At 42.0% G+C, this 22,635-nt stretch overlaps 2 protein-coding genes across 2 annotated transcripts; one reads left to right on the forward strand and one right to left on the reverse strand.

Moving 5' to 3' along the window:
- Nucleotides 1-3,227: 3,227 nt before the first annotated feature.
- Nucleotides 3,228-10,988, forward strand: gusb (glucuronidase, beta). Its single transcript, XM_030100438.1, has 12 exons — nucleotides 3,228-3,486; nucleotides 4,384-4,569; nucleotides 4,659-4,840; nucleotides 6,105-6,247; nucleotides 6,486-6,673; nucleotides 7,057-7,206; nucleotides 7,295-7,473; nucleotides 7,559-7,705; nucleotides 7,859-7,943; nucleotides 9,412-9,588; nucleotides 9,684-9,819; nucleotides 10,175-10,988. The coding sequence occupies exons 1-12, from the start codon at nucleotides 3,271-3,273 to the stop codon at nucleotides 10,324-10,326; spliced, it is 1,941 nt and encodes a 646-aa protein (XP_029956298.1). The 5' UTR covers nucleotides 3,228-3,270; the 3' UTR covers nucleotides 10,327-10,988.
- A 475-nt stretch (nucleotides 10,989-11,463) lies between these two features.
- vkorc1l1 (vitamin K epoxide reductase complex, subunit 1-like 1) lies at nucleotides 11,464-21,125 on the reverse strand. The gene is made up of 3 exons (XM_030100439.1): nucleotides 20,865-21,125; nucleotides 16,539-16,648; nucleotides 11,464-15,059 (listed from the first exon to the last, which is right to left on the reverse strand). The coding sequence occupies exons 1-3, from the start codon at nucleotides 21,053-21,055 to the stop codon at nucleotides 14,833-14,835; spliced, it is 528 nt and encodes a 175-aa protein (XP_029956299.1). The 5' UTR covers nucleotides 21,056-21,125; the 3' UTR covers nucleotides 11,464-14,832.
- Nucleotides 21,126-22,635: the final 1,510 nt, after the last annotated feature.

A 22,635-nucleotide genomic window follows, 5' to 3' on the forward strand; every position in this document is an offset into this window, starting at 1 on the left:
TTTTCTGCCTTTTTTTCCAAAGAACTTTGTGGTGGAACAAGACATGGATGTGGTGGGAACCAACAAATGATTCATGACTCTAAAAATACATTCAAAGAACTTATATTCCAAAAGACATTAAATGAATTTGGTGGGAAAATGCCTTGGGATACACTTCACACAGGAAATTAGCACTGAACTCACCATTAACCTTGCATTATTTCTTCAGATGGCAGCAGTATGGATTGTTTGGATGAGTTACTCATTCAAAACATGTCTCGTCTGTGTTTTCGGCTACAACAAATTAACTCCTGCTTTTATGTGTTTTGTGATGTAGAGAGTGAACTCACATACATCCAAATTTCATGAGAAAGAATGTTCCAAAAAACTGAATGAAGGTCAAAGAAAAAACAGAAGGTCACATGTGAAAGAAATCTGAAGAGAATATCTGTAAAATGTAAGTGTCTGTAATATATAGTCTGAATCAGTAAAAATCATGTTCATGCTTGTTGTCACGTTGACCATAATCCAGGAACATGCTGAAGGTTTATATTCATTTTCCTTGACCCACTGACCACAGGAGCCCTCATGATCTCATCCTGAAACCTGCAGTGAACCTGATTTACCTCCAGACCTCAACCTTTCCTGTTTATACTGCTATTCATAAACACTTTTGTTCCATATTTGAAAGCATGGGACAATTAACAGAAGAATCTCAGTGAGTACACTGAAAAATCCATATGAAAGAGCCCGAGGATTTGATCTGATACATAATCTATCCATATTCTATATTGTTTTAACTATTGATGATGGCAGGATGCAAATTGGACAGGCTGCCAGTCCATCACTGGGCAAACACAAGAGTCCACACATGTTCCTGAACTGTGTTCAAAAACCAAAGTTCCAGGACAGAAACCACACATGTGCTTGAGAGAACAAACAAACTGGGGTATTCTGGGATATTTTCAGTGAGTCAAGAGCACTAGCCACTGCACCACCGTGGCACCTGCTCCAATAATAATGAAATTAAGTCCCACTAAGATGGACCTATTTCTCTACTCTTGCTTAAAAATTAGCATTCCTGGACATTTGAGGTGGAGTAATTGATTGTACACAGTAAACTGAATAATTTTGGCACGATTGAACATGTTTCACTCTACATGCCTGTGTTTTCTTCTGGTTTATTCTTGCTGTTTGATCATTCTCTTGTAGTGTTTCATATGCCAAACTATTTCATTGCATTCATTTATTATTCTCTTTTATGTATATTAAGCAATTCGCAGCTATGTGTTATAAACTGTTACGTAAATGTAGAGTTATTTCAAAGAATTTATGTGCTGGTGTTTCTGCAGCGTTCTACAGTTTCTTTCTTATGAATGAGTGTGTGGCGCCACCTTGTGTTGATTACAAAGTAGTGCTGGAGCACGATGCCACAAAATCAGTTTATTGATTGATTTCTTGAACAAAATGTGTAATAAGTTTTTTTTATTATTGTTTGCTGTTTGAATTTCCGACTAAGTTAATTCGTTCATTCATTCTTCAATTAAACAATGAATGAATAAATATTTCAATCTTTGCTGTTTTATCGCGTTTTGTTAAGCGAATGTCAAATTTTATTCTTTTATTTTGTAAAATCTGCTAAAACTCTGATTGGAAGATATTTCCCTGAACGTTTTTATATATTTTTCAATTGCTAAGAGTTGAAATTTTTTTTTTGAAATGTAAACCACCAATGCAGTTCGTCATTTGACTTTAAAACCAAATGTTTCACTACATGTTCCCAAAATCACAATAATTAATTATAGAATCTCATGGGCATTTTGGACAAGTTACCTTTAGTTAGCTTGTTTTTATGTTGATATTGGCATAATCAGATTACAGAAAATGGTCCTTTTGTCCTTTGTTCGTTTTTGTACAACAAAAATGTACCCTTCTGAATGACAAGCTGGATTTACCCCTTAATGTTTCCTTTTTGACAGGTGGGCGTGGCTTTTCCCAACTATTATTCTCTTTATTATCAGTAATATTCCTGAGCTGAATACTGCAGTGGTTTGTCACCTGTACAATTTTATGAAGCAACAAAAAAAACAACAACAACAACAACAACAAAGCAAAACTGCGGATTAAAGCGGAATAAAAAACGCAGTGAATAAAGAGATACATTTTCTTGTCGTGATTATTTATTATTTATCTGTTTATACTATCTTCATTATTGTTGCACCATGTGATCCAAAATCTCATTCTCAACATTTACTGTATTTCCAAGTTTTTTCATTAATTGAAAACACAATTTTTGAAAGATTTATTTCAAATACACAACAAACATTAAAATAAGTGATATAAGAATGTTCTCTGTTAATATACAGTGTATTACAATTCGAAACATGGGAACGCCCATAGCGCCACAGCCCACCAGCCCAACCAACCGCTGCCAGCTCTACCTGCCCAAAGGGAATCAACAGGCAACAGAATACAAATACTTTATTGATCCCAGTGATAAATCTTGTAGCAAAGCTCCACAGAGAAAAGAACGCAGAAAAAAATATAGAAGTTAAAAATATCAATCTCATAAAATAAAGTTATTTAAGCAACAGGGCAAATCTCTATGGTTCTGTTGTTCAGGTTCCAGGAGGAGGTGCTGGGGACTTCCAATCAGAAGCGAGTAGCGTTAAGCCCCGCCCACCAGTCAGAAAAATAGAGAGGTCAATCCGTTCTGTCAGTCAGAATGGAAGCACGAAAAAACTTCTGGAATCTAATGTCAGTTTAACAGAAGGCCAAACTAACAAAAGGTACCTTCTTCCAATTTTAAATTATGAATGAATACATGAATACATAATAACAAAACAATTTTCATATAAATGAATGTGAAAATCGTTTTGGATCATTTTCAAACTTTCCGCAGGAAACTATGTCCCAGTTTTTCATATTGGACCTGTAACATTGAAAAGAAAGCACTGTAGTAGATTATGTTAACCTTAAAAAGACAGTCAGTCTTTTATTTTCAATCCTTCTTGTATCTGTTTATTCTAGTCTACACCAGACTCCATCTTCTTATCTTTTTTATGTAGTTATTATGTGTTATGCTTGTTCAGTGCATAACATGAAATTTTGAAAAAAATTAATATCTATTCTCTAAATTGTAATTTTGTTGAATTAAAAAAAACTTTACCCAATGCTGTGATTTTTACGACAGCCTGTGAACGCGTCTTTTGTGGTCACGTGACGTCAACCCGGTCATGTGACCGATGCGGAAAAACTCTGGTGGACCTGCACGCTCTGGAACAGTCCAACATGTCTGCGGCGGGGAAAGTCGGGATGTTCCGAGTCCTGTGCCTTTTCTCCGTGCTGCACGCGGCGCAGCTGCTGGACTCCGGTATGCTGTTCCCCCGGGAGTCCGCCTCCAGAGAGCTGAAGGAGCTGAACGGCCTGTGGGCCTTCCGGGCGGACAAGTCCCCGAACCGGAACCGGGGGTTCGAAGAGGCCTGGTACAAACAGCGCCTGGCGGAGGTGAGCAGGACTGGGGCAGAGAAAGCAGAGAGTCGCGCTGTTGTTTGTGTTTTGTTTGGCCTGTGGAAAGTTTAAAGATTGAGGTCAGGGGCGGATTTCTGCAGCGGAATGTTCAGCCAAGAGGAAATGGGAAATCAAAAATCCACTTCTCCTAAACAGAAACCATTTGAAAACACAGTAGAAAAGCCATGGTACTGTGTGAGGATCCACAGTAAACCACAATGGAATTAAAAATAATCAGCCTACTCAACACTGAATAGTGGGGAAAAAAAGATTCAGCTCCTCAAAATTGTTATTACGGCTATGTAGGCTATGCATTATTCATTCATTCTATGCCCGGTGGTAGTGAACCCTCTAACCACCACCACAGGCTTCCTGGTCTCCACTGTGAGTCTGGTTCTGCAGACATTGTCCTCATCTGAATCCGGTTCTGCAGGTTTCCCCCCTGCTTCAAGGGAGTTTTTCCTTTCCACTCTCTCCTTTGTTTGTTCATGTTGAATTGAAATTCATCACAGAGAAATCTATTTTATTCAGGAAATTAAGATTTAGGGGGAAAACCAGCAAGGTTTTAAGCATGGCAACTTAAGAAGGATGAAGGGAAAGGCAAGTCAAGGAGATTCAGCTCCAATCTGGAACCAACTAATAATCTTTTTATTAAAACCTTTTATCCAATAGATTAGAACCTCTCCTCCCCACTCTTATAAATGCAGACCAAACAGGTTTGTTAGTCACCAGATCATCTTATATTATAACAATGTTAATTTTTAAGTTTTTCATTTTCCATGTTTGCTTTGTTTGAATTTTAATACCTTGTTTAATGCAACAAATTTGGATGAAAACATCATCCTAACTCAGCATTTCAGCCAGTACAGTGCTCTCTTTGTTGGTGTCTTGCAGACGGGCCCGGTGATCGACATGCCCGTCCCTGCCAGCTTCAACGATGTCACCCAGGACGCCACCCTGAGAGATTTCACCGGCTGGGTGTGGTACGACCGAGAGGTGCACCTGCCGCCGCGCTGGATCACAGACGAGGGAACGAGACTGGTTCTCAGAGTGGGAAGCGCTCACTATTATTCAGTAGTGGTGAGTCTCACCTTGACATCCAAATAGGAATCAGAGTTGAACACTGCCTTGGGGGGGAATGACTTGTTAATGTCTTTACCTTTTCTTAGTGGGTGAATGGAGAAAAAGTGGTGGAGCACAACGGCGGCCATCTTCCGTTTGAGGCTGAGATCGGCAGCTTATTTCGTAAAGACCCAACAAATCCCTGCAGGATCACCGTGGCCGTCAACAACACTCTGACTCTGGAGACTCTTCCTCCAGGCACCATTCACTACATCCGGGACAGGTCCAGGTAGCCACTTTTCTTCACAGGAAGTTTCACACATCACTGCCGAGCTTTTATTATTGACTGTTCCCACTTCCAGATCGTGACTATACTGTTACCACCAGGTGTTGGCTACTCTGTGTATAAACAGCAAACCAAACTTGTTTTCACAAGCCAGGATCTGAGCATCGAAGCAGTTGGCCGAAAGAGGCAGAGAAGAAATAGGCATGGAAGCAGAAATTGTTCTTTATGTTGACTTTTTTTTATAGCAATTAAAGTCAATAATATTCTGAAAAAGTATTTAAAATAACACTTTAACTTTGGGTGTTTTCAGTTTTTTATTTACTGTTTTAAATTGAAATACAACCATCCAGACATTAATAGAGCTTAGGCTTACAATATTCGTGTATGTGTTCATGAGATTTCCACTAATGTTGTTTTATTTATTTATTCATTCATTTATTTATTTAAATGTGATCAAGCAAGATTCATTAATTACAAAGCCTGTCATTAATTGGATTTAAAAAAAAACGTAATTTTTTACTAAAAATACAAGTGGACGACTAGTGATAAAATATTCACTCAGTCCTTATGAAACAACGGCGGAAACAAAGTGTCGATGCAAGAAACTCATGAAATTTAAATAAAGATGTCAGTTCACACAACCAGAAAAACTCAGAAGATCAGATATTTTAGTACCGTGATCAGTGTGTACAGAACATGAAACTTGATGTTGACTTTATCAGATAACTGCTGCTGCTGTTAATATGATATACTAGAATTAATAAAATCCTGCTTTGTTTCAGCAGCATGCAGACTCGTCACAGACACAGCACGTAAAAAATAAAAATAAAAACCAGAAATAAAATATATTCATGATTATTTCCAATCAACCAGCTGTTATTGTTCATTATAGAGTCTGGCAGGACAGACTTCCTGCTGCTCTCTGTTGGTCTACAGCTCAGTTCCTGAACGCCTCCAGGTGGCGCTGTGGGCCTGAGTCAGTTTGCTGAGCATCCTCACCCTGCTGCCCCTGGTGAACTGAGTCATTCTGTCTCTGGTGAGAGCAGGAGTCTGCAGCCAGCGGGAAAACTGGTCAAATAGTTTAAGAAAAACCCTAAAATCAACAAAACAAACATGTAAAACTGCAATAAAAAAAACATTAAAATAGTGAAAACAACTAAAATGTCAGAATCATGAGTGACTGTCTGCTTTTAGTGTGTTTTATCTGTAAAGTATCGTTGTGCGCCAGTGAATATGCGGTCATTCAGCGGGCTGTGGTGATCCACAGGTATCCCGACGGCTTCTTCGTTCAAGGCACCTCCTTCGACTTCTTTAACTACGCCGGGATCCACCGGTCGGTGCTGCTGTACACGACTCCTCGGGCGTACGTGGACGACGTCACCGTGGTGACCGACTTCGTGGATAACACAGGTAAAAGAGCGCGTCCAAACCATTTTAACCCACGTTTAGTCACGCCGCAGAGAGAAGATAAAGGCGAAGAACACTGGGGAAAATCTCTCTCTCTCTCTCACCGTGAAAGATTTCAATCGTTTCCGCATCTTTTCCTCCTGTATCACTTGGATCTTTCTCAGTAAACAGTTCCGGAGACGTGTTGGACTCTGATTCTTCTATGTTGGTTTAATTGCTGATTATTCCTCAACGCTTCCAGGTTTTGTGAAGTACAGCGTTTCAGTCCGGGGTACGACCTCAGCCACGCTGAAGGTCACGCTGATGGACAAAGATGGCCACTGTGTGGCTTCCTCCAACGGTTCATCCGGAGTGCTGAAAGTTCCGGACGTGAAGCTGTGGTGGCCGTATCTGATGCACGAGAATCCAGCTTATCTGTACTCCATGGAGGTACGGTGAAGAATACTGTTATTTCCAGTGTTACGGTAAAATGAAATATAGTGTTTTTACATTCTTTCTGGTAATATTTAGCTTCATGATATATTGTTTTTTAATAACTCACAAGACTTTGAGATGCTTTGAGATTCAGGCCTGCTAAATCTTCTGATAAGATGTAAAGTTTCTGCAGAGTTGTGGATCTTAATGACGACTGAATTGTCTTTCAAGGTTGTTTTCCTCTAAACTGCACAGCAGCTGCACTGACTCCTCCGATGGAGGGGTGTAAGTTTTATTCTTCTGTATCTGTGTGATTTTGATCATGCAGGCAGGCCGGCTGTCTGTATTGTTTATGTTCAATTCAAAACATTTCTAACATTTGTCCTTCTGGCTCCAAGGTTCGCCTGACAGCCGGCGGCGGCGGATCGTCTGAGGACGTTTATACTTTACCAGTCGGCATCCGCACAGTCCATGTAACCACCACGCAGTTCCTCATCAACAACAAACCCTTCTATTTCCATGGGGTCAACAAACACGAGGACTCCGATGTGAGTAGAACAGGAACCTCTCAGCTCTGAAGGAAAAACAGATCAGGTAGTTCGAGCCCGACAATGTTTTGTTTACCTCGTGCTTCAGATTCGGGGTAAAGGCTTCGACTGGCCTCTGATTGTCAAAGACTTTAACTTAATGAAGTGGATGGGCGCCAACTCCTTCCGCACCAGCCACTACCCGTACGCCGAGGAGATCCTGCAGATGTGTGACCGCCACGGCATCGTGGTGATAGACGAGTGTCCCGGCGTGGGCATCAAGGACATGTAGGTGTCTGCGCAGCGCCGGTCGTGTGTGTGTGTGTAAGCTCAGAGCTTGACTTTCAGCTCCGTGTGACCCGTGTCCTTCCAGTCAGAGCTTCGGCAACGCCTCTCTGAGCCACCACCTGGAGGTGATGGAGGAACTGGTGCGCCGGGACAAAAACCACCCGTCCGTGGTCATGTGGTCCGTCGCCAACGAGCCGGCCGCTGAGATGCCTCCCGCCGAGTTTTACTTTCAGTGAGTATGGCAGGACCACTTCGAATGCACAAGTCACTGAACCCTTGCACCCTCCAGTGTGTGTGAGTGTGTGTCACCCTGCAGTAATGTGTGGATTAAGCACTCCGGCACTACATTTAGTAATGTATTTTCTTCTGTTATTTACTCCAACAGGACATTGATAAAGCACACCAAAGAGCTGGACCCGACTCGGCCCGTCACATACGTCACGGCCAGCAACTTCGCCAGGGACAAAGGGGTGAGAATGGAGCTGAACTCTCAGTTTCTCCACACGCCGCAGACACCCAGACAAGCAAGTTTGCATGTTGGTGGAAACGAGACTGACAGCTGCTCGAACAAGTAGCAGCGTTCGCACATTCTGAATCAGTCCGCATGGAGACGACACACAAGACTGATGTGAAACGTTAGTTTTTAAACACTTGTTGTGATATTACGTTCAATTCAGGCATTTAAATCTGTTAACTTTAATCCATCTCAACATCCTTTTCAAACCCATTAATACTGAGCTTTCTTTTAAATTAGTATCATACTTAATCTATTTATGGAAAAAGCCGCAGGCTCTGGTAGTTGAACTTATCATGAGGCAGTGAAGCAGGTGTGTCCTCACTTTTCGGTGTGTATTTATTTAATTCAGGTGATTTAATGGTGTGGAGGGACGAGGCTTGAAACACATGATGTCTCTCACACACACGCCTCAACTCACTCAACTCATTCTTGTTTGAGCGGCAGGCTCTGTATTGTTTTTTCACACATTCTAATATAATATTGCTCACAGCAGTGAGGATGAATAAACACGAGCAGCATAACTCCTCCTGTGCTAATTACATGCTGTTAAAATATCAAGTATTATATCAATGCTTTAAATATATTTTATTGAAGTAAATAGTTTGCTGAATTTTTTTCCCTTTTTTATCACAATTCTTCTCAAACAAATCACAAAACACTCTGAATCTCTCTGGTGAATCTGTTACCAGTTATCAGTGTTTATTTCAAGGAATTATGTAGAATTTTAGGTTCAAACCGGAAAGAACTTACTCGATCTCATTTTCTCACACACTGGCCTTTTGTTTTGGTGAATGCGGAAACGGTGTCAGGCTGTGTTTCAGGTTTGAAAGCTGAAGCTTTTGTTGACATGCCTGAGATTTTTTTCCTGTGCAGAAACATCCTTTAGAGCGGTTTGGTGTGTGAAGGCACAGATCATTTTCTAAAGCCGTGTGGTTGAAGGTCGCAGGTCCTTTGAAGTTTTGACGTGATTTCTTTTTTTCCTCATGGTACCCTTTGCAATCAGAGTATCCATCAATTCCATTGAGCGTGGCTAATGTGTCTTAGTAGCGTAAAAACACACGTGGTGAGTGTGAGTGTCCCAGTCACTCTGTAATTGTTTGTTTTTTTTGTTGTTGTTGTTGCTTTAATAACATTGGATACAAAACATGCCACGTTCAAGTTCATTTCAATGACAATTCTCCTGAAGATCAAACAGCTGACGGCAGATTTTCTGGTTTGGTGAGACTAAAATGGAGCCACAATATCAAGTCTTCCCTTTCTGAAGCATGGCGGTGGCAGCATCATGCAGTGTGGCTCATTCCTAGTAACAGGTTTCTGCCAGTAGAAGGTTAATAGAAAAAGTTTTAGCAATTGCTTTTTTAAAAGGTTAACATTATGGAGAAGAACCTGAAGGCGTGAGTGTGTCTTCCTGTCGTCTCCAGGCCCCGTTTGTGGACGTGCTGTGTGTGAACAGCTACTTCTCCTGGTACCACGACCCCGGACACCTGGAGGTCATCCAGCTCCAGCTCAACACGCAGTTTGAGGACTGGCATGAAAAGTACCAGAAACCCATTATCCAGAGTGAATATGGAGCGGACACGGTGCCAGGGTTTCACAGTGTGAGCACACACACACACACACACCAGCTGTCACATGAACCGATTCTCATGTTTTCCCAGAACACTGAGTAACCGTCTCTCTGCTCGCCGCTCAGGATCCCCCTGTGATGTTTTCTGAGGAGTACCAGAGCGAAGTCCTGCGGAACTACCACAGCGTGTTCGACCAGAAGAGGAACAAGTACGTCATCGGGGAGCTCATCTGGAACTTCGCAGACTTCATGACCGCACAAGGTACCGAGAGAATCAGAGTGTTTTACGACTTTGTGACCTGTGCTGAGGGAAGAAGCTTTATCTTATCTAACGGGTCATAGCAGGACACCCACGGATGACAGTCTTTATGAATGAACACGGCTTCAGAAGATGTCTAACCCTTTGATGTTCCAAACGAGTGGAAATGCACTCATTTCCTGAAGGCGTGATTACTACTGCACATGACCGACTGTGATGCAGAAGAATGTGTTACAGACTTGGATAAGGATCAGACTAGATTTACCAAAGAGTTCAGACTACAGAAGACTTCTTCGCACGAGTGGACGCTGTTGAGTTCAGTCTTTTCGTGACGGTTTCCCTTTGCACGCCTCTGCAGGTGTAACCCGTGTGGTGGGAAACAAGAAGGGCGTGTTCACCCGACAGCGACAGCCCAAAGCCTCGGCGTTCATCCTGAAGGAGAGGTACTGGAGGCTGGCCAACGAGACGGGAACACTTCCCCCCTGGGCCAAATACCCCTGTGCACTGTGACGTGCACCGAGCAGGTTTACAACAATGCTTGGAGTGTTTTTTTTTTTAAACTCGCACAAGGTCAAAGCTGCAAAACATTCCTCAGAATACTAACGACAATTAGCCACAAGTGCCTCAAGAATCACTGAGAGCTCAGAATGGATCAGGTCTTTGGACGTTTTAATTCAGATGTGTGAAGGAGCATTTTGATTACCGTCACGAAAGTGACGAAAACGCAGGTAGGAAAGACAAAATGGTGACGCTACAGTAAAACGATTTGATCATTCAGCTTGAATTTTACCTTGACAGATGGGATCCAGTATCCACTGGCTCTACTCGACAGAATGAATGAATGAACGGTCAAAGGCAAACTTTGACTTTGACAAGTTAACTGGGTTTATTATGGAGGAAAAATTATTCAGAGTGCTGTATTTTTGGGGACCGAGGATTTCACGGTCGGAAGAACAATTCGCTTTGAGAAAAGCATCTTTTAAAGGAATTTGGGATTGTAATCTTGAATTGTGACCTTTTTAATCAAACGGTTTTAATTTCTTTCCTACATGAGGTCTCATGTAAATATGAATTTCACTGCTGAATGTGATCAGAAAAGCTTTATTTTTATAAATGTAAATCAGCATCGTTTGTTGAGCCACTGAAATCATTAAAGATGATTTACAAACTTTTTCAATCTCAGTGGATTTCTGATCCGTTCAAAGCCGAGTACTTCTGTACCTTCATCCCAAAATAGTAAAGTCATCCCACGACTGAGAAAACAAAATATTTTACACATTCTTGATTTTTTTTTCTAGGTACTTCTGTATGTTCAGCTCAGTCCAGTTGAAAGAGACGTCCAGGTGGTTTCAGAGGGAATGTTTTAATGGTAGATCATTTCCACATGACAATGACACAATTAAAAATGTTCTCATGTCAACCTCTCCACAGTTTTCCCTTAAAAAGTGAGCTGGATTTCCACACATTTCAGTCCTCCTACCATTCCGTGTAACACTTTCCATGTACGAAAATACAGCATTTTAAAACATATTTGGCAACACAGAAGCAAACCCACTGAGATTTCCTCCACAAAGAAACTGAATAAACATTTAATGCTGACACATGGACTCCTAGCCCTCCAACCCCTCAACTTTTGTTTTTTTTTAATTAATTTTTTTTATTTACTAAAATAACCCAGAGTGTTAACAGTCTAGACAGCTAAAGGGCATAATTAATGATGAAAACATTACAATCTCATCATCGGGACAGAGTGTTTTCCTAGCTAACAAACATGTCCTAGCTAGACAAATAAAGATAATTAGTGGAGTTGAGGATAGAAAAAAAAAAAAAAGGAACGGTCATTGATTCGACGGGGCATTTTGTCTGGCGAGCTTCTGAATTTTCACTCCTACTGGACATCAGATCTTTGGGAATCGCCAATTTTTTTTTGTCAGGTTACACCTTTAAGGGGGGGCAAGCAAAAGTGCCCGTTGCAGTTCTGCCATTCTTTAGTTTTTCAAGGCTGCCGCTCGTCTTTGGCTCGAGGCCGGGTGATCAAACAGAAAGGCACTTTTGTTGGCGTTGGTGATGCGACTAAGATGGCAGTTCCACCTCAGGGCTTAAAAATAAATGTTCATGAGGATGCATTAATCAATCGCTTCTGAACTTCTGGTTTGGATATTTCACTAAAACATCCCAGGAATTTCTCACTTTCAGTGGAAGAGGCCAAACATGACCGAATGGACCCGAATGATGAGCGCTCGCCGCTTTCGTCACAGGATTTTGAGAAAGAAACATTTATTTGTGCAACTAAATCCAAAGAAACTGTGTGGAGGCTGGAAATCTCCTTCTGAGATTAAAACAAAAAAAAACAACCTGATGTAAGGCTGACCTGGTTTAACTAAAGATACAACAGGACTGGTTCAGAAACAGGAAGTTCCTTAAAGGACCCGGTCCTTTTAGTTTTTGTTTTCATGCTTTAAAAGGTGTTGACATCAAGGAGAGTCGGCTAAATGACAGAGAACAATCTAAGTGCTTAATGTTTGAGTGCAGTTCTCCAAATTCCAACATTTTGGTTCAATTTAAAAGACAACTGTTTAATTTTGATCTCAGACTCTAGTGTGATTTCACACAATTTCTCTGTTTTTTTGCCGTTTCAAAGCTGTTTTCACTTCCTGACAGCCACTGATTCACTTTTTTTTTCCTCATGAAAAAGGATGAAATAGTCATTAACGGTGTAAGACATGCAAGTCTGTTGCTTTCAGATCCCTTTTTTTTTTAATTACAAAATCTGAGATGCATCAGATGTTCACTTTTAGCTTTAAGGCTCAACATCATTTAATTAAACCCAGTGGACAGACACGGACGTGGCGGCTGGTACGTCAGACCCCACCGCCGTTCAGGGTTTAGTTAAAACCGTCCCACAGAGAGGAGAGTGGTTCGTTTAGGGAAGAGTGAAGAGAGCTACAGACAAAAGGAATTCCTCATCGAATGAAACGGAGCACCTGAGGTCGGCTAAAAGCTGAATGGAAGCTGTTAACTCGTTTCTCACATTGTTAGAATTTACGGCCGGCGTGGAAGACTGTCCGATGGCCTCCGTCGGATGTAAAGCCAGAGGAGAGTTTGCCACGCATCTCACAGGTTCTCTGATGGGTGAACAGTGGACTGAGGGGACGACGGTCCTGCGATCGATTCCCGACTGATCTGTGTCCAACCCCGCCCCACCACGCGACCGAAAACCAATCAGCGACCAGCAAATAAATAAAAGAACCCACAGACTCCACATATGGCTTAACACAGATTTTAGTTGTTTTTTTTTTTTTGTTTTCTTTGTTTTGTTTTTTTTACAGAAGCTTACATCTTTGTGACGCTTCTGCTTGCCCCGCGAAGAGCGACACGTTTCCACGTCTTTGTTCACATTCCTGCAAAATGAACCGTAACTCAGCTTGGTAGGATCACCGTCACCGTTCAGTTGACATCACATGTATACGAAAAGTCAGGTGAAAATGAACGAGATAAGAAACGCCTCCGCAGACAATCACAGTGTAGCAGCCTTTTGCTACCTCATGAGACTATTTAAAAAAAAAAAAAAAAAAAAAAAAAGGGAGAAAGAAGGGAGAAACACTTTACTGGTATATTACAAAGAGAGAAAAAAATTGGATCATAAAAATAAAGCCTTGGACCTGTGACAAAAAAAAAAAAAAAAAGGAGGAAATTGGTGTTAACATGACGAAACTCTCCCCCACATCCAAATGTTAAAAAAAACAAAAATTCACCTTAACACTCCTTTAGGCACATAAGTCTTTATGGATCCCACGTGTGTGGTGGTCAGGAATGCTTTTTCACACAACTAGGAAAATGAAGGTGAGTGCCTCGATGTGGTGAAAAGAACCTGCAGTTCAGTTTGTGGCCTCAGATGAAACCTGCATGCCTGACCTCTGTGACCCCACAGGAGACGCCCGCAGCGCAGCGCAGCGCAGCGCATCCTCCTCATCATCGACTCACTCCACCGTGACCTTCATCAGATTTGTTTTTGTTCCAGATTTACAGTTTTTTTTCTTCCCATTTCATGTCGTCTGTATCGATTTCTTCTTTTTTTTTGGACTATTTAAAATTTTTTCCTTTTGTGTCGAAACTAAATCACGATCTAGCCTGGAATATTGCTCAGCAGCTATTTACAGAATTGCAAAACAAACGATCTCGACTGGTCTACACATCACCGTCGTCATCATCCTCGTCATCGTCGTCTCACACCGTCCCGTGTTGAAGTTTTAGTGGTCCTCTTCAAAACAGAAAAAGTTAAACCTCCTACAAAGTGTAAACATGAAGGAAAAAACATCTACCGTGTGTGAATGTTAATCGTTCCGCCGCCCTCCTCCCGCCCCGCCCCGCCCCGCCCCCCTACCGGCTGTACCGCGCCCTGCTGAGTGTTTCTAATTGTGGGACCCGTCGTTCGGCGCCGAGTGTTTAGTGCAGAGTCGCTGTGCAGTAACAGGAGCTCGATAACCTTTTTCAAGTAAACCGCTTCAGAATGTCCCGTCTCCTCCTCCTCTTTGTTCAAAATGAGAGCCGTCCTCTATCCTCCGCCGCCGCCGCCGTGTTTGTGTGGCCTTCTGCTTCTGCTCACTTAGGCAGTTCTCCCCTCCCCAAAACTTCTCAATCACACACTCATTCATACCCACACACACACACACAAACACACACAGCCAGCTCCTTTCCTTAAGTGAGTACATTAAACAAGGAGAAAGAAATTCAAAGAAAAACTAAACCTCTTCCACTTACAAATCCTTCCATGTTTGTAATCAACATTGAGATGTCAGACCCAACATTTAAGTTAAATTTCTTCATTTTTTTGTTGTTTTTTTTTTTCTCGAACACACAGCAGAATAAACATTGTTTGGAAGCAAGGTCTCCTGGTGGCAAGTCAAATGTTCAAGAGGTCACATTTCTCTCTTTATCTCTCTCTCTCTCTCTCTCTCTCTCTCTTCTTTTCTTTTTCTTCGTTTGTGGTGTTTTTCCTCGCCGTTCTCAGCAGCTTTAGTCCTGCTTGGCCTGCAGCTGCTGCTTCCAGGCCTCGTTCAAGTAAACCAGTCGCTTGTAGTTGAGGATAAAGAGAATGAAGTTCAGCGCGTATGTGGTGACGCAGATGATGCAGAAGTCCTTTAGGACAAAGTAGAGGATGTAGCCCAGGTAGAGGGAGCCCACCACCGACAAGATGGACGTCGTCATGAGAATTAGGGCGGCCATTGCACTGACAGTCATCCCTACGGCGAGAAACACAAACTGAGGCTCAGGACAAACAGACAGGAAGGAGAAGAAGAGGAGACAGGGTTGCGAAACACGAGCAACCTGATGACTCGGCTCTTTTCAAAACTCAGTTCACTTTGTATTTATCCGATCGGCGTCCTCAGATTAACATATTCTGTGTTCACGTGAGCTGAACTCACGGTTTTGATACATTTTAACAGGTGGGAAATCTTTTTTACAGACACGGTAACTTTCCAGTGACTGTTTGTGTGGCGAAGATAACCAAGTTAATCATTTAAGGATGAATACGAGTAAAACTAGAGAATACAAACATTTAGCTACTTGTCGATACAGATTATCAATAGGAGAATTTATTGAATTAAATTCAGCCTAATTCATACTCCACCTGCAAATGATAAGCGAAGGTTATGTGCTGCCGTGAACCACCTCCATGTTGATGCTACACACAACTCCAACCGCCTTTATCACTTTGTACACTGTGATTAAGTGTCTGAACCATCAGTCATCATAGAACGACTTTACAACTGCAGGATATCGTTTGACCAGAAGCCACATGACATGTGGTGAAGCGTGATCTAATCCATGTTATCATTTCTGCTGTGGCAGGATTATACTTCTGTAAACCGTGTTCCCTTTTTTAATGAATCCAAGAGACATGTAAAGTACACTAAACGCTCGCGTCGGAGACGAGATCAGAACCCTCCTTACATTTTCCTCGATATCAAAACACATCAGCCGTGTTTTCACAGGTCCTGTAAGAGGTGCGGGGGTCCCGCTGAAAGCTCTGGGAAACGGCTCGGCTGGAGCATTAATTTCAGATTCAGTCGTTGGAAGCTCCACACTGCCATTGATCACAGATTAAAGCCCCACTTATGCACATTTTGGAGGAGTGCCCATTTTGGGACGCAGGCCAGCCTGAGCCCAAGACAATAATCAAAGTTTTTACCCTGACTGGATATCTAGAAACTCGCTGAAGCGGTTCGGATCAAGGGGGATGTGTCTGTGGCTGAGAGGAGCTCTTGTTCTGCTGCGAGGCCAGGTGGCCGGGCCACACTACGGGCCAGTCGGCCGCAAACAAACACGTCAAACCAGCGCGACTGGGTCAGCAACACCGGCAAACGCACCGAAGGGAGGAGGACGTCACTGCGAGTGGAACCCGGCTTCAAGTTAAAACAAGTTCAGGATCAGCCTGAACTGTCAGTGTTAGACTGTGACAAGCACTGCATTACGAGGAAGAATGAGGCCTCTCTCTGCAGGACTGCACGCCTTCTAACTCCTCCTGCTGCCGGATCGACATCTGCTCTCTGCAGCCAGCAAACACACAACATCGATCAGATGAGCTTTTACCTGTGGCATTGATTATACGACGCATGGTGGTGTCATGTGAGGAGGGTTTATACAGATACAGCACAGGCAAAAGGCTGAGACGAGAGTTTCTGCTTGCCCGCTGTCCCCTAAAATGATCATAAACTTACCTAAAAGGAGCTGAAAGGCATAAAAGACGATCCCGTAGACACTGTTGGGTTGGTTCAGTGCACTGTCGTTCCCAAAAATGGAGCCCAAGAGTCCGAATCCTTTACCCCACCTGAAGAAAGAGTCACAACTTCAGTCGAAGACAAAACGCCAGAGCACAGCTGGATGTCATAAAAAGATGCTCACTTTCAAAACAAGTCCACCAAGACTGGCTAAAATGACAGCAAAAATAAAAAACACGTAAATCATATTTTCCCCATTTTAGTGCAAAAATGCAAAAGTGGATGAACATTCAAAATAATGTCTTTTTGCAAAACCTGAAAAATACAATTTTAACCATTTCAAACTGTCATTTCAGTCTCCTGCTGCAAAATACAGATAAATATCAAGTCATCTTTGCACTCTGTATTCAATATTTCAATTCAGTTGTGACCAAAAATAGCAGGAAAATGTAAAATCTTCTCTACGAAAGTTTCTCTTCTTCTTCATGTTGGAAAAAGCCTGACGCTGATCAAAACTCAGCATGTCTTCAGCCGTCAGCCTGCATGCATTCTGCAAATTGACCCTCATGTTATTCTAACTCACTGTGATCAGAAGAATTAACATTTATGACAACTGAAATCCAGCAGTTATTTCAACAGTCTTTCACATGTTATGTCGATGAATTTGAAGTGAACAAGTTAAAAAGCTAGCAGTCTGTCCTCACACACAAGATCTTCTTCACTTCCAAACTCTAAAAGAGCTGGACTGCAGTAAGTATGTCACATATATCATTGTTAACTGTTTCTTTATGAATGGATTTTCACCAGAAAGTTCTAAATCAGTAAAGGCTATGTGTCAGAGTTTCGTCGTCGACATCTTCCTCTTGTTAAAAAGCCAAAGATACCACATTTATGTTCATTTATAACCATGGATAAGCTGGACTGAGAGGAAACAGCTTGAAAAGGAGAACTGGTGCCAAATATAAATGATGATGCAGGTCAATACAGTTCACACGCACACACACACACGAGTGATTTCTGTGGTAAGTTTTGTAGCATCAGAAGGAAAATCCCCACTGACGTCCATGACAGTGATGAGGGGCCTGCTTACGTGACGTTTTCAAGTGAATTGTATTCGGGGGTTAGTTTAAACGACAACGAAGCTCGGAGCAACTTTTTAAGAACAGCTCCCAAGGTGGAACTGCTAACACGTCCCGACTCAGTGTAGACACAGGATACGCTTCTACTGTGCGTGGGCACCACGGCCGTAGTAAATAGTTCCTCTGCACATGCGCAGGTAGAGATGGACAGTAACCATGTTTTCCTTCAAAGTGTCATTAGTCCTAGCCCATGTTCTCCTGGACTTGGAACTTTTAGAGTTGAGAATCGCCCGTAATCACAACTTCATCCTCTGTCCATACAAACATCCCTGTAATCCCCATTGTTCATTTTTAGAGTGTATTAAAAGTAACTTGTGGCCTGGCATGGTAACGGAAATGCAAAAATGAAATGTGAATGTCCTGTGAACGGGGGCTTTACTCAGCAAGAATTAAAACAAAGTTTGAAGCAATTCCTCATTCTGTTATTAAGCTCCAGTTGGTGTCAGCTGTGAGTATCTGAGGTTCAGCAGCACTTTCAATACATTCAGAGATCTAAACTTGTAGATCTGCTCAGCTTCAACTTTGTAGTAATCACACAAACTGTACTGTTGATCTAAAACTTATATAAGCTGAACTGAGGCCTGCACAGTTAAGTTCTACTTTGCACTCTGCAAGAATATTCCCAGGTGGGTCCATGCAAAGACTTTTTTTTTCACCCAAAAGGTTTGCACATTTTATTATTTCTAGTTGCACTCATTTGGAAACTGGTGTCTCTAAATTGATCGCACAGGTAACAAATATCTCTGTTTGCCCTTTGATGGACTGCTGACCCGTCCAGGGTGTACCCTGCCTTGACCTATAGTCAGCTTGGACTGGCTCCAACACTCCTATAACCAAGCTGTATAAAGAGGTTTACGAGATTTATGGACAGCTATAAGTGAACTTGACACACACTGCCGGCCTAGGTTTGACACAACGCTGCTCACATTTCACACACTCAGCTGTGTGTGTGTGTGTGTGTGTGTGTGTGTGTGTGTAGCATGGTGAGTTACATCCTATCTGCTTCTGTCAATGACTTCATAAACACGTGTTCAATTAATCAATGAGCACAATCCAGAGTTCAACACACACGCACACACGCGCGCACACACACACCTCTATACAAACCAATTGAAAATCACATTAATTCACTACCATACAATTTAAGAACTGGACTTATCAAGCTTGTTCTAAAAGTGTTGAAGTGGAGTCTTTTGGCCTCATTTTGTGGATTTTAAACATGCCTGGTTTGATCAGACTTTAGCCGAAATGGCCACTCTGTTACGTCTAAACGTAGTTGTTCAATGTCCATTGTAAATCTGTACGGCACAGACAAGCCACTTTAATCAGATCTTCGATTTATGTTGTTGCAACCCTGAAACAACAGAGTAACTGTTCAAAATCAGGCGCACAAAAGGGGCGATTCGCATTTTAAACTGTGCTGCAGTTTTAAAGTGATGGTACATAACATTCAGCTCCCAGCATGCAACATGTTAGCTAACCTTCCAACAGGAGGCCTTCTTACGTTTGATTCATTTCATGCTGTGCACGCAGCATGCGGTCATGCTCTGCAAATTCAAAATAACAGAAGAAAAATGTGACCAACTGCAACTGATTCACAAAAACTGTGCAAATACCTGATTTCAGAATTTTGACTGATTAACAGACCAAATGACTTCAAACCTTCTGGTCACAGAGCAAATTCAGACACACGAAACAAGGAAAAGTTGCAACAAAAAACAAAGAGTGAACAGCTCTGCTTCTGCTGAGGCACATGTGATTAAAACCGAGAATAACAAACAAGGTGGAATTGTGTCAGAGAAAGAACCAATCTCACAGCACAAACACATCAACATCATGCACTCAAGCATCTATTCTTATCTCAGTTCACAGTAACATTATCGCATCTTTGCATGACATTGTGCAGATTGAGGTAAACTGAAACATTAAAAGTCAACTATTCAAAAAAAAATACAAAGGCTGCACTGAAACACCGGTGGTTCATGGAATGATGCGATGTTTATAGCACCAAAAAAAAAAAAAAAGACAAAACCACAAAAAGTTAGTCAACAAGCCAGTACTTTGTCCTGAGAAATCTTATCTACGGATGATTTTAGCTCTGTGAGCCACAACAGTCCAGACTGATGACACAAGACACTCAGTCACCGCAGAAATATGCCAGTAGTCTTTGGCAGGTTACATTCCAGCATTATTACATTTTATTGTCGTCCTGCATACTGTCATTCAGTAGGTGGGGTCCTCTTGGATCATCTATGGTTACTTGCCCACAGTAAAGCTGGTGTGACAACTTCATACAGTGTTTCACACAAGACCTGTGACCTTAACAAAGTCATGGGATCCTATTTTAAACAAGAAGTTACTGTATCTGTCAGGGAGGCCGTGGGAGCTGTTATCAATTATCCAAGATGTACTTTTACAGAAGCCTGATTTTCAGGTTACTGATCAGATTAATAGAAATGTATGATGATGAGCAGGGGAGCCCACAGTGACCTCTGGGTCGCAGTGTGCCTGTAGGTCAGCGTTAAGCTCTCATTCCTGCTCATAGCTGGGGACATTAGCACCTCGGCTAATGACAGCTGTATGACAGCTAGCCAGCAGTTTACACACTTAAATCAGGTGTCTCTCTATGAACCAAGCTCACCAACACACAGTCGCCCTGTGGCCTGCGGAGTTTTCATTCATCAACATCCCCCACCACAGACTCACACTGCAACGTGAGTCCCAACTTCAGAGCTAAAGTTGTTGTTACAGATGTGTTAGCATCACACACAGACACGTACACAGTGAGCGCTGGCTCCAAGCACACAAAATCAGAAACGGGCAGTTGGCTCATAAATTGTAAATAGACATCGCTGACCACTCTGCTTGGACAACAACATGGAGAAGAAGTGAATTAGCTGCTGTTGAAAGCAGCGGGGCTCGCTAGCTAACAGTTAGCAACATTAGCTTCGCGGGGCTACACGGCTAAAAAGAGGTGCTGAATCAAAGCTAACGCTCTGTTAAAGTAACACACCGGCCGCAGCACACCGCAGCCCAAAGGCTCGTGTTTAGGCTGCTAGAGCGGCGCACAGAGGCTCGATGCTGGCCGTGTGTGCAGCGGCGGAGGGCGGGCAGCCCGTCCCAGACTGCCACAATAGCAGCGGCTCCATTGAGCGCCACCGCCGGCGCTCTTCTGAATTCAAATTACCTGGAGCTGAAGACTTTGGAGCAGCTGATGGAGCTGCTGACGTCGCACATGGCCTTAAAACTCGGATCCCGAGCTTTCTCCCGCTCGACGTGAAACGCATAGAGGGACAGCAGGATGCCCAGCAGGCAGACGAGGAGCCGGGCTATTCTCTCCCACCGAGGGGTGGACACTCTCAGGACGGGCGCCGCCATCACTCTCTGGCCTAGCTGGAGACACGCATACAGACGCAGCGAGTCCGCCTGTGAGCCGCGGCGGCGACGTGGAGGAGCGTCACGAGCGTCATGAGCGTCGCGACGTGAGCGGCAGAGAGGGGCGGGACCTCCGCACGAGTAGAGTCCAGTCCGGACCTCCTGGACAGACAGCTGTCCGGAAAAGGGATCGGACCAGTATAATGACCCCAAAAACCCATTAATAATCCACAAATAACAACTCCAAATGTGTTCCTTCTTATTATTAAATTAAAACAAACATGAGACATGAAAATTCTACAAGACTATAAAATTATATTAAAGAAGTCAAACGTCAATATTATGCATCTCAGAAAAGCTCCTGCTGCAAGATATAAAAATGTCAAAGTAGCGTGTATGTCACGCTTTAAAAAATGCAACTATGATTAAATTTTCTCCTTTTAAAGGTTTTCAGTTTTTTTCATACTCTTTGTTGTGTTCTTTTTTTTTTTTTTTTTTTTTTTTTAACAATGAGTTAATTTGATCCCGTCCTGGTTTATACACAGATGTCGTTATGCACAGATTTCGGTAAGATTAAATAACTTCTGGGACATGTTTCCTTATATTTATTGTTTTTCATGCAGTAATAGGTTTCATAAAAAATACTAAGAGCTTTGTTTTTGTGTGTGTGTGTGTGTGTGTGTGTGTGTGTGTGTGTGTGTGTGTGTGTGTGTGTGTGTGTGTGTGTGTGTCGTTTGTTGAGATTAATTAACCTCAGGAAAACTGAGACATTGTCTTAATTTATAAAAGCAACGACAAACAAATATTGCTATAATTAAGAATTTAAAATAGTACATGGTTTCACGATCATAACTCCATCAAGTTCAGAATAATACATCTTGTTTACACAATTCTAAGATAATCATCATTTTAATTTCCCAAAATCACATTACATTTTTCCTTCATTAAATGCATTGTGTTTCCACAGTTTTACATATCAGACATGTTATTGCATTTTGGGATAAGTCTGATTTTTTTACATAATAAACCAGCGACAATAAAAATACAACTTATTAAGTTTTTAAACAACTTTAAATCAGTGGTGAAAGGACTGCATATTTCATAAAAGTATTGTGTATTTAAACACTTTTAAAGCATTAATATTCAAAAGATTTACTCCGAAATTTATCTCCCATTATCAGTCATTTCTTCAGTGTATAAACAGTATGTAGCTTGAATTAATCTGATTTAATTTGATTGTAGTTTTCTGCAGCATTGGTAGAGTGTCTGTGCCTCTGCCCTCTAGTGACCAATATGTGTCATTACAACAATAAAGTAAAGTCAGAAAACATCCGATTTCCTTTAAAAATATTGGAAATAAAACGCGTATAAGACTGAATTTGGAAAGCATTGCCTCCGTGCAGTCATATATAAATGAGGTGTTTCCCTTCCTGACTGCAGTGCTTTTGCTTTGTGCCGAGTTTTTCCACTCAGACAGATGTTAAACGTTACATTTAAATCCAGTATAATTTAAGAGAACTCAGTCTTTCTACAATGACTCAAAGACACGCCCAATCAACGATGATGAAATACACAAATGATTA

This window comes from Salarias fasciatus, chromosome 10 (genome assembly GCF_902148845.1).
Source record: "Salarias fasciatus chromosome 10, fSalaFa1.1, whole genome shotgun sequence".
Lineage (NCBI taxonomy): Eukaryota > Metazoa > Chordata > Actinopteri > Blenniiformes > Blenniidae > Salarias > Salarias fasciatus.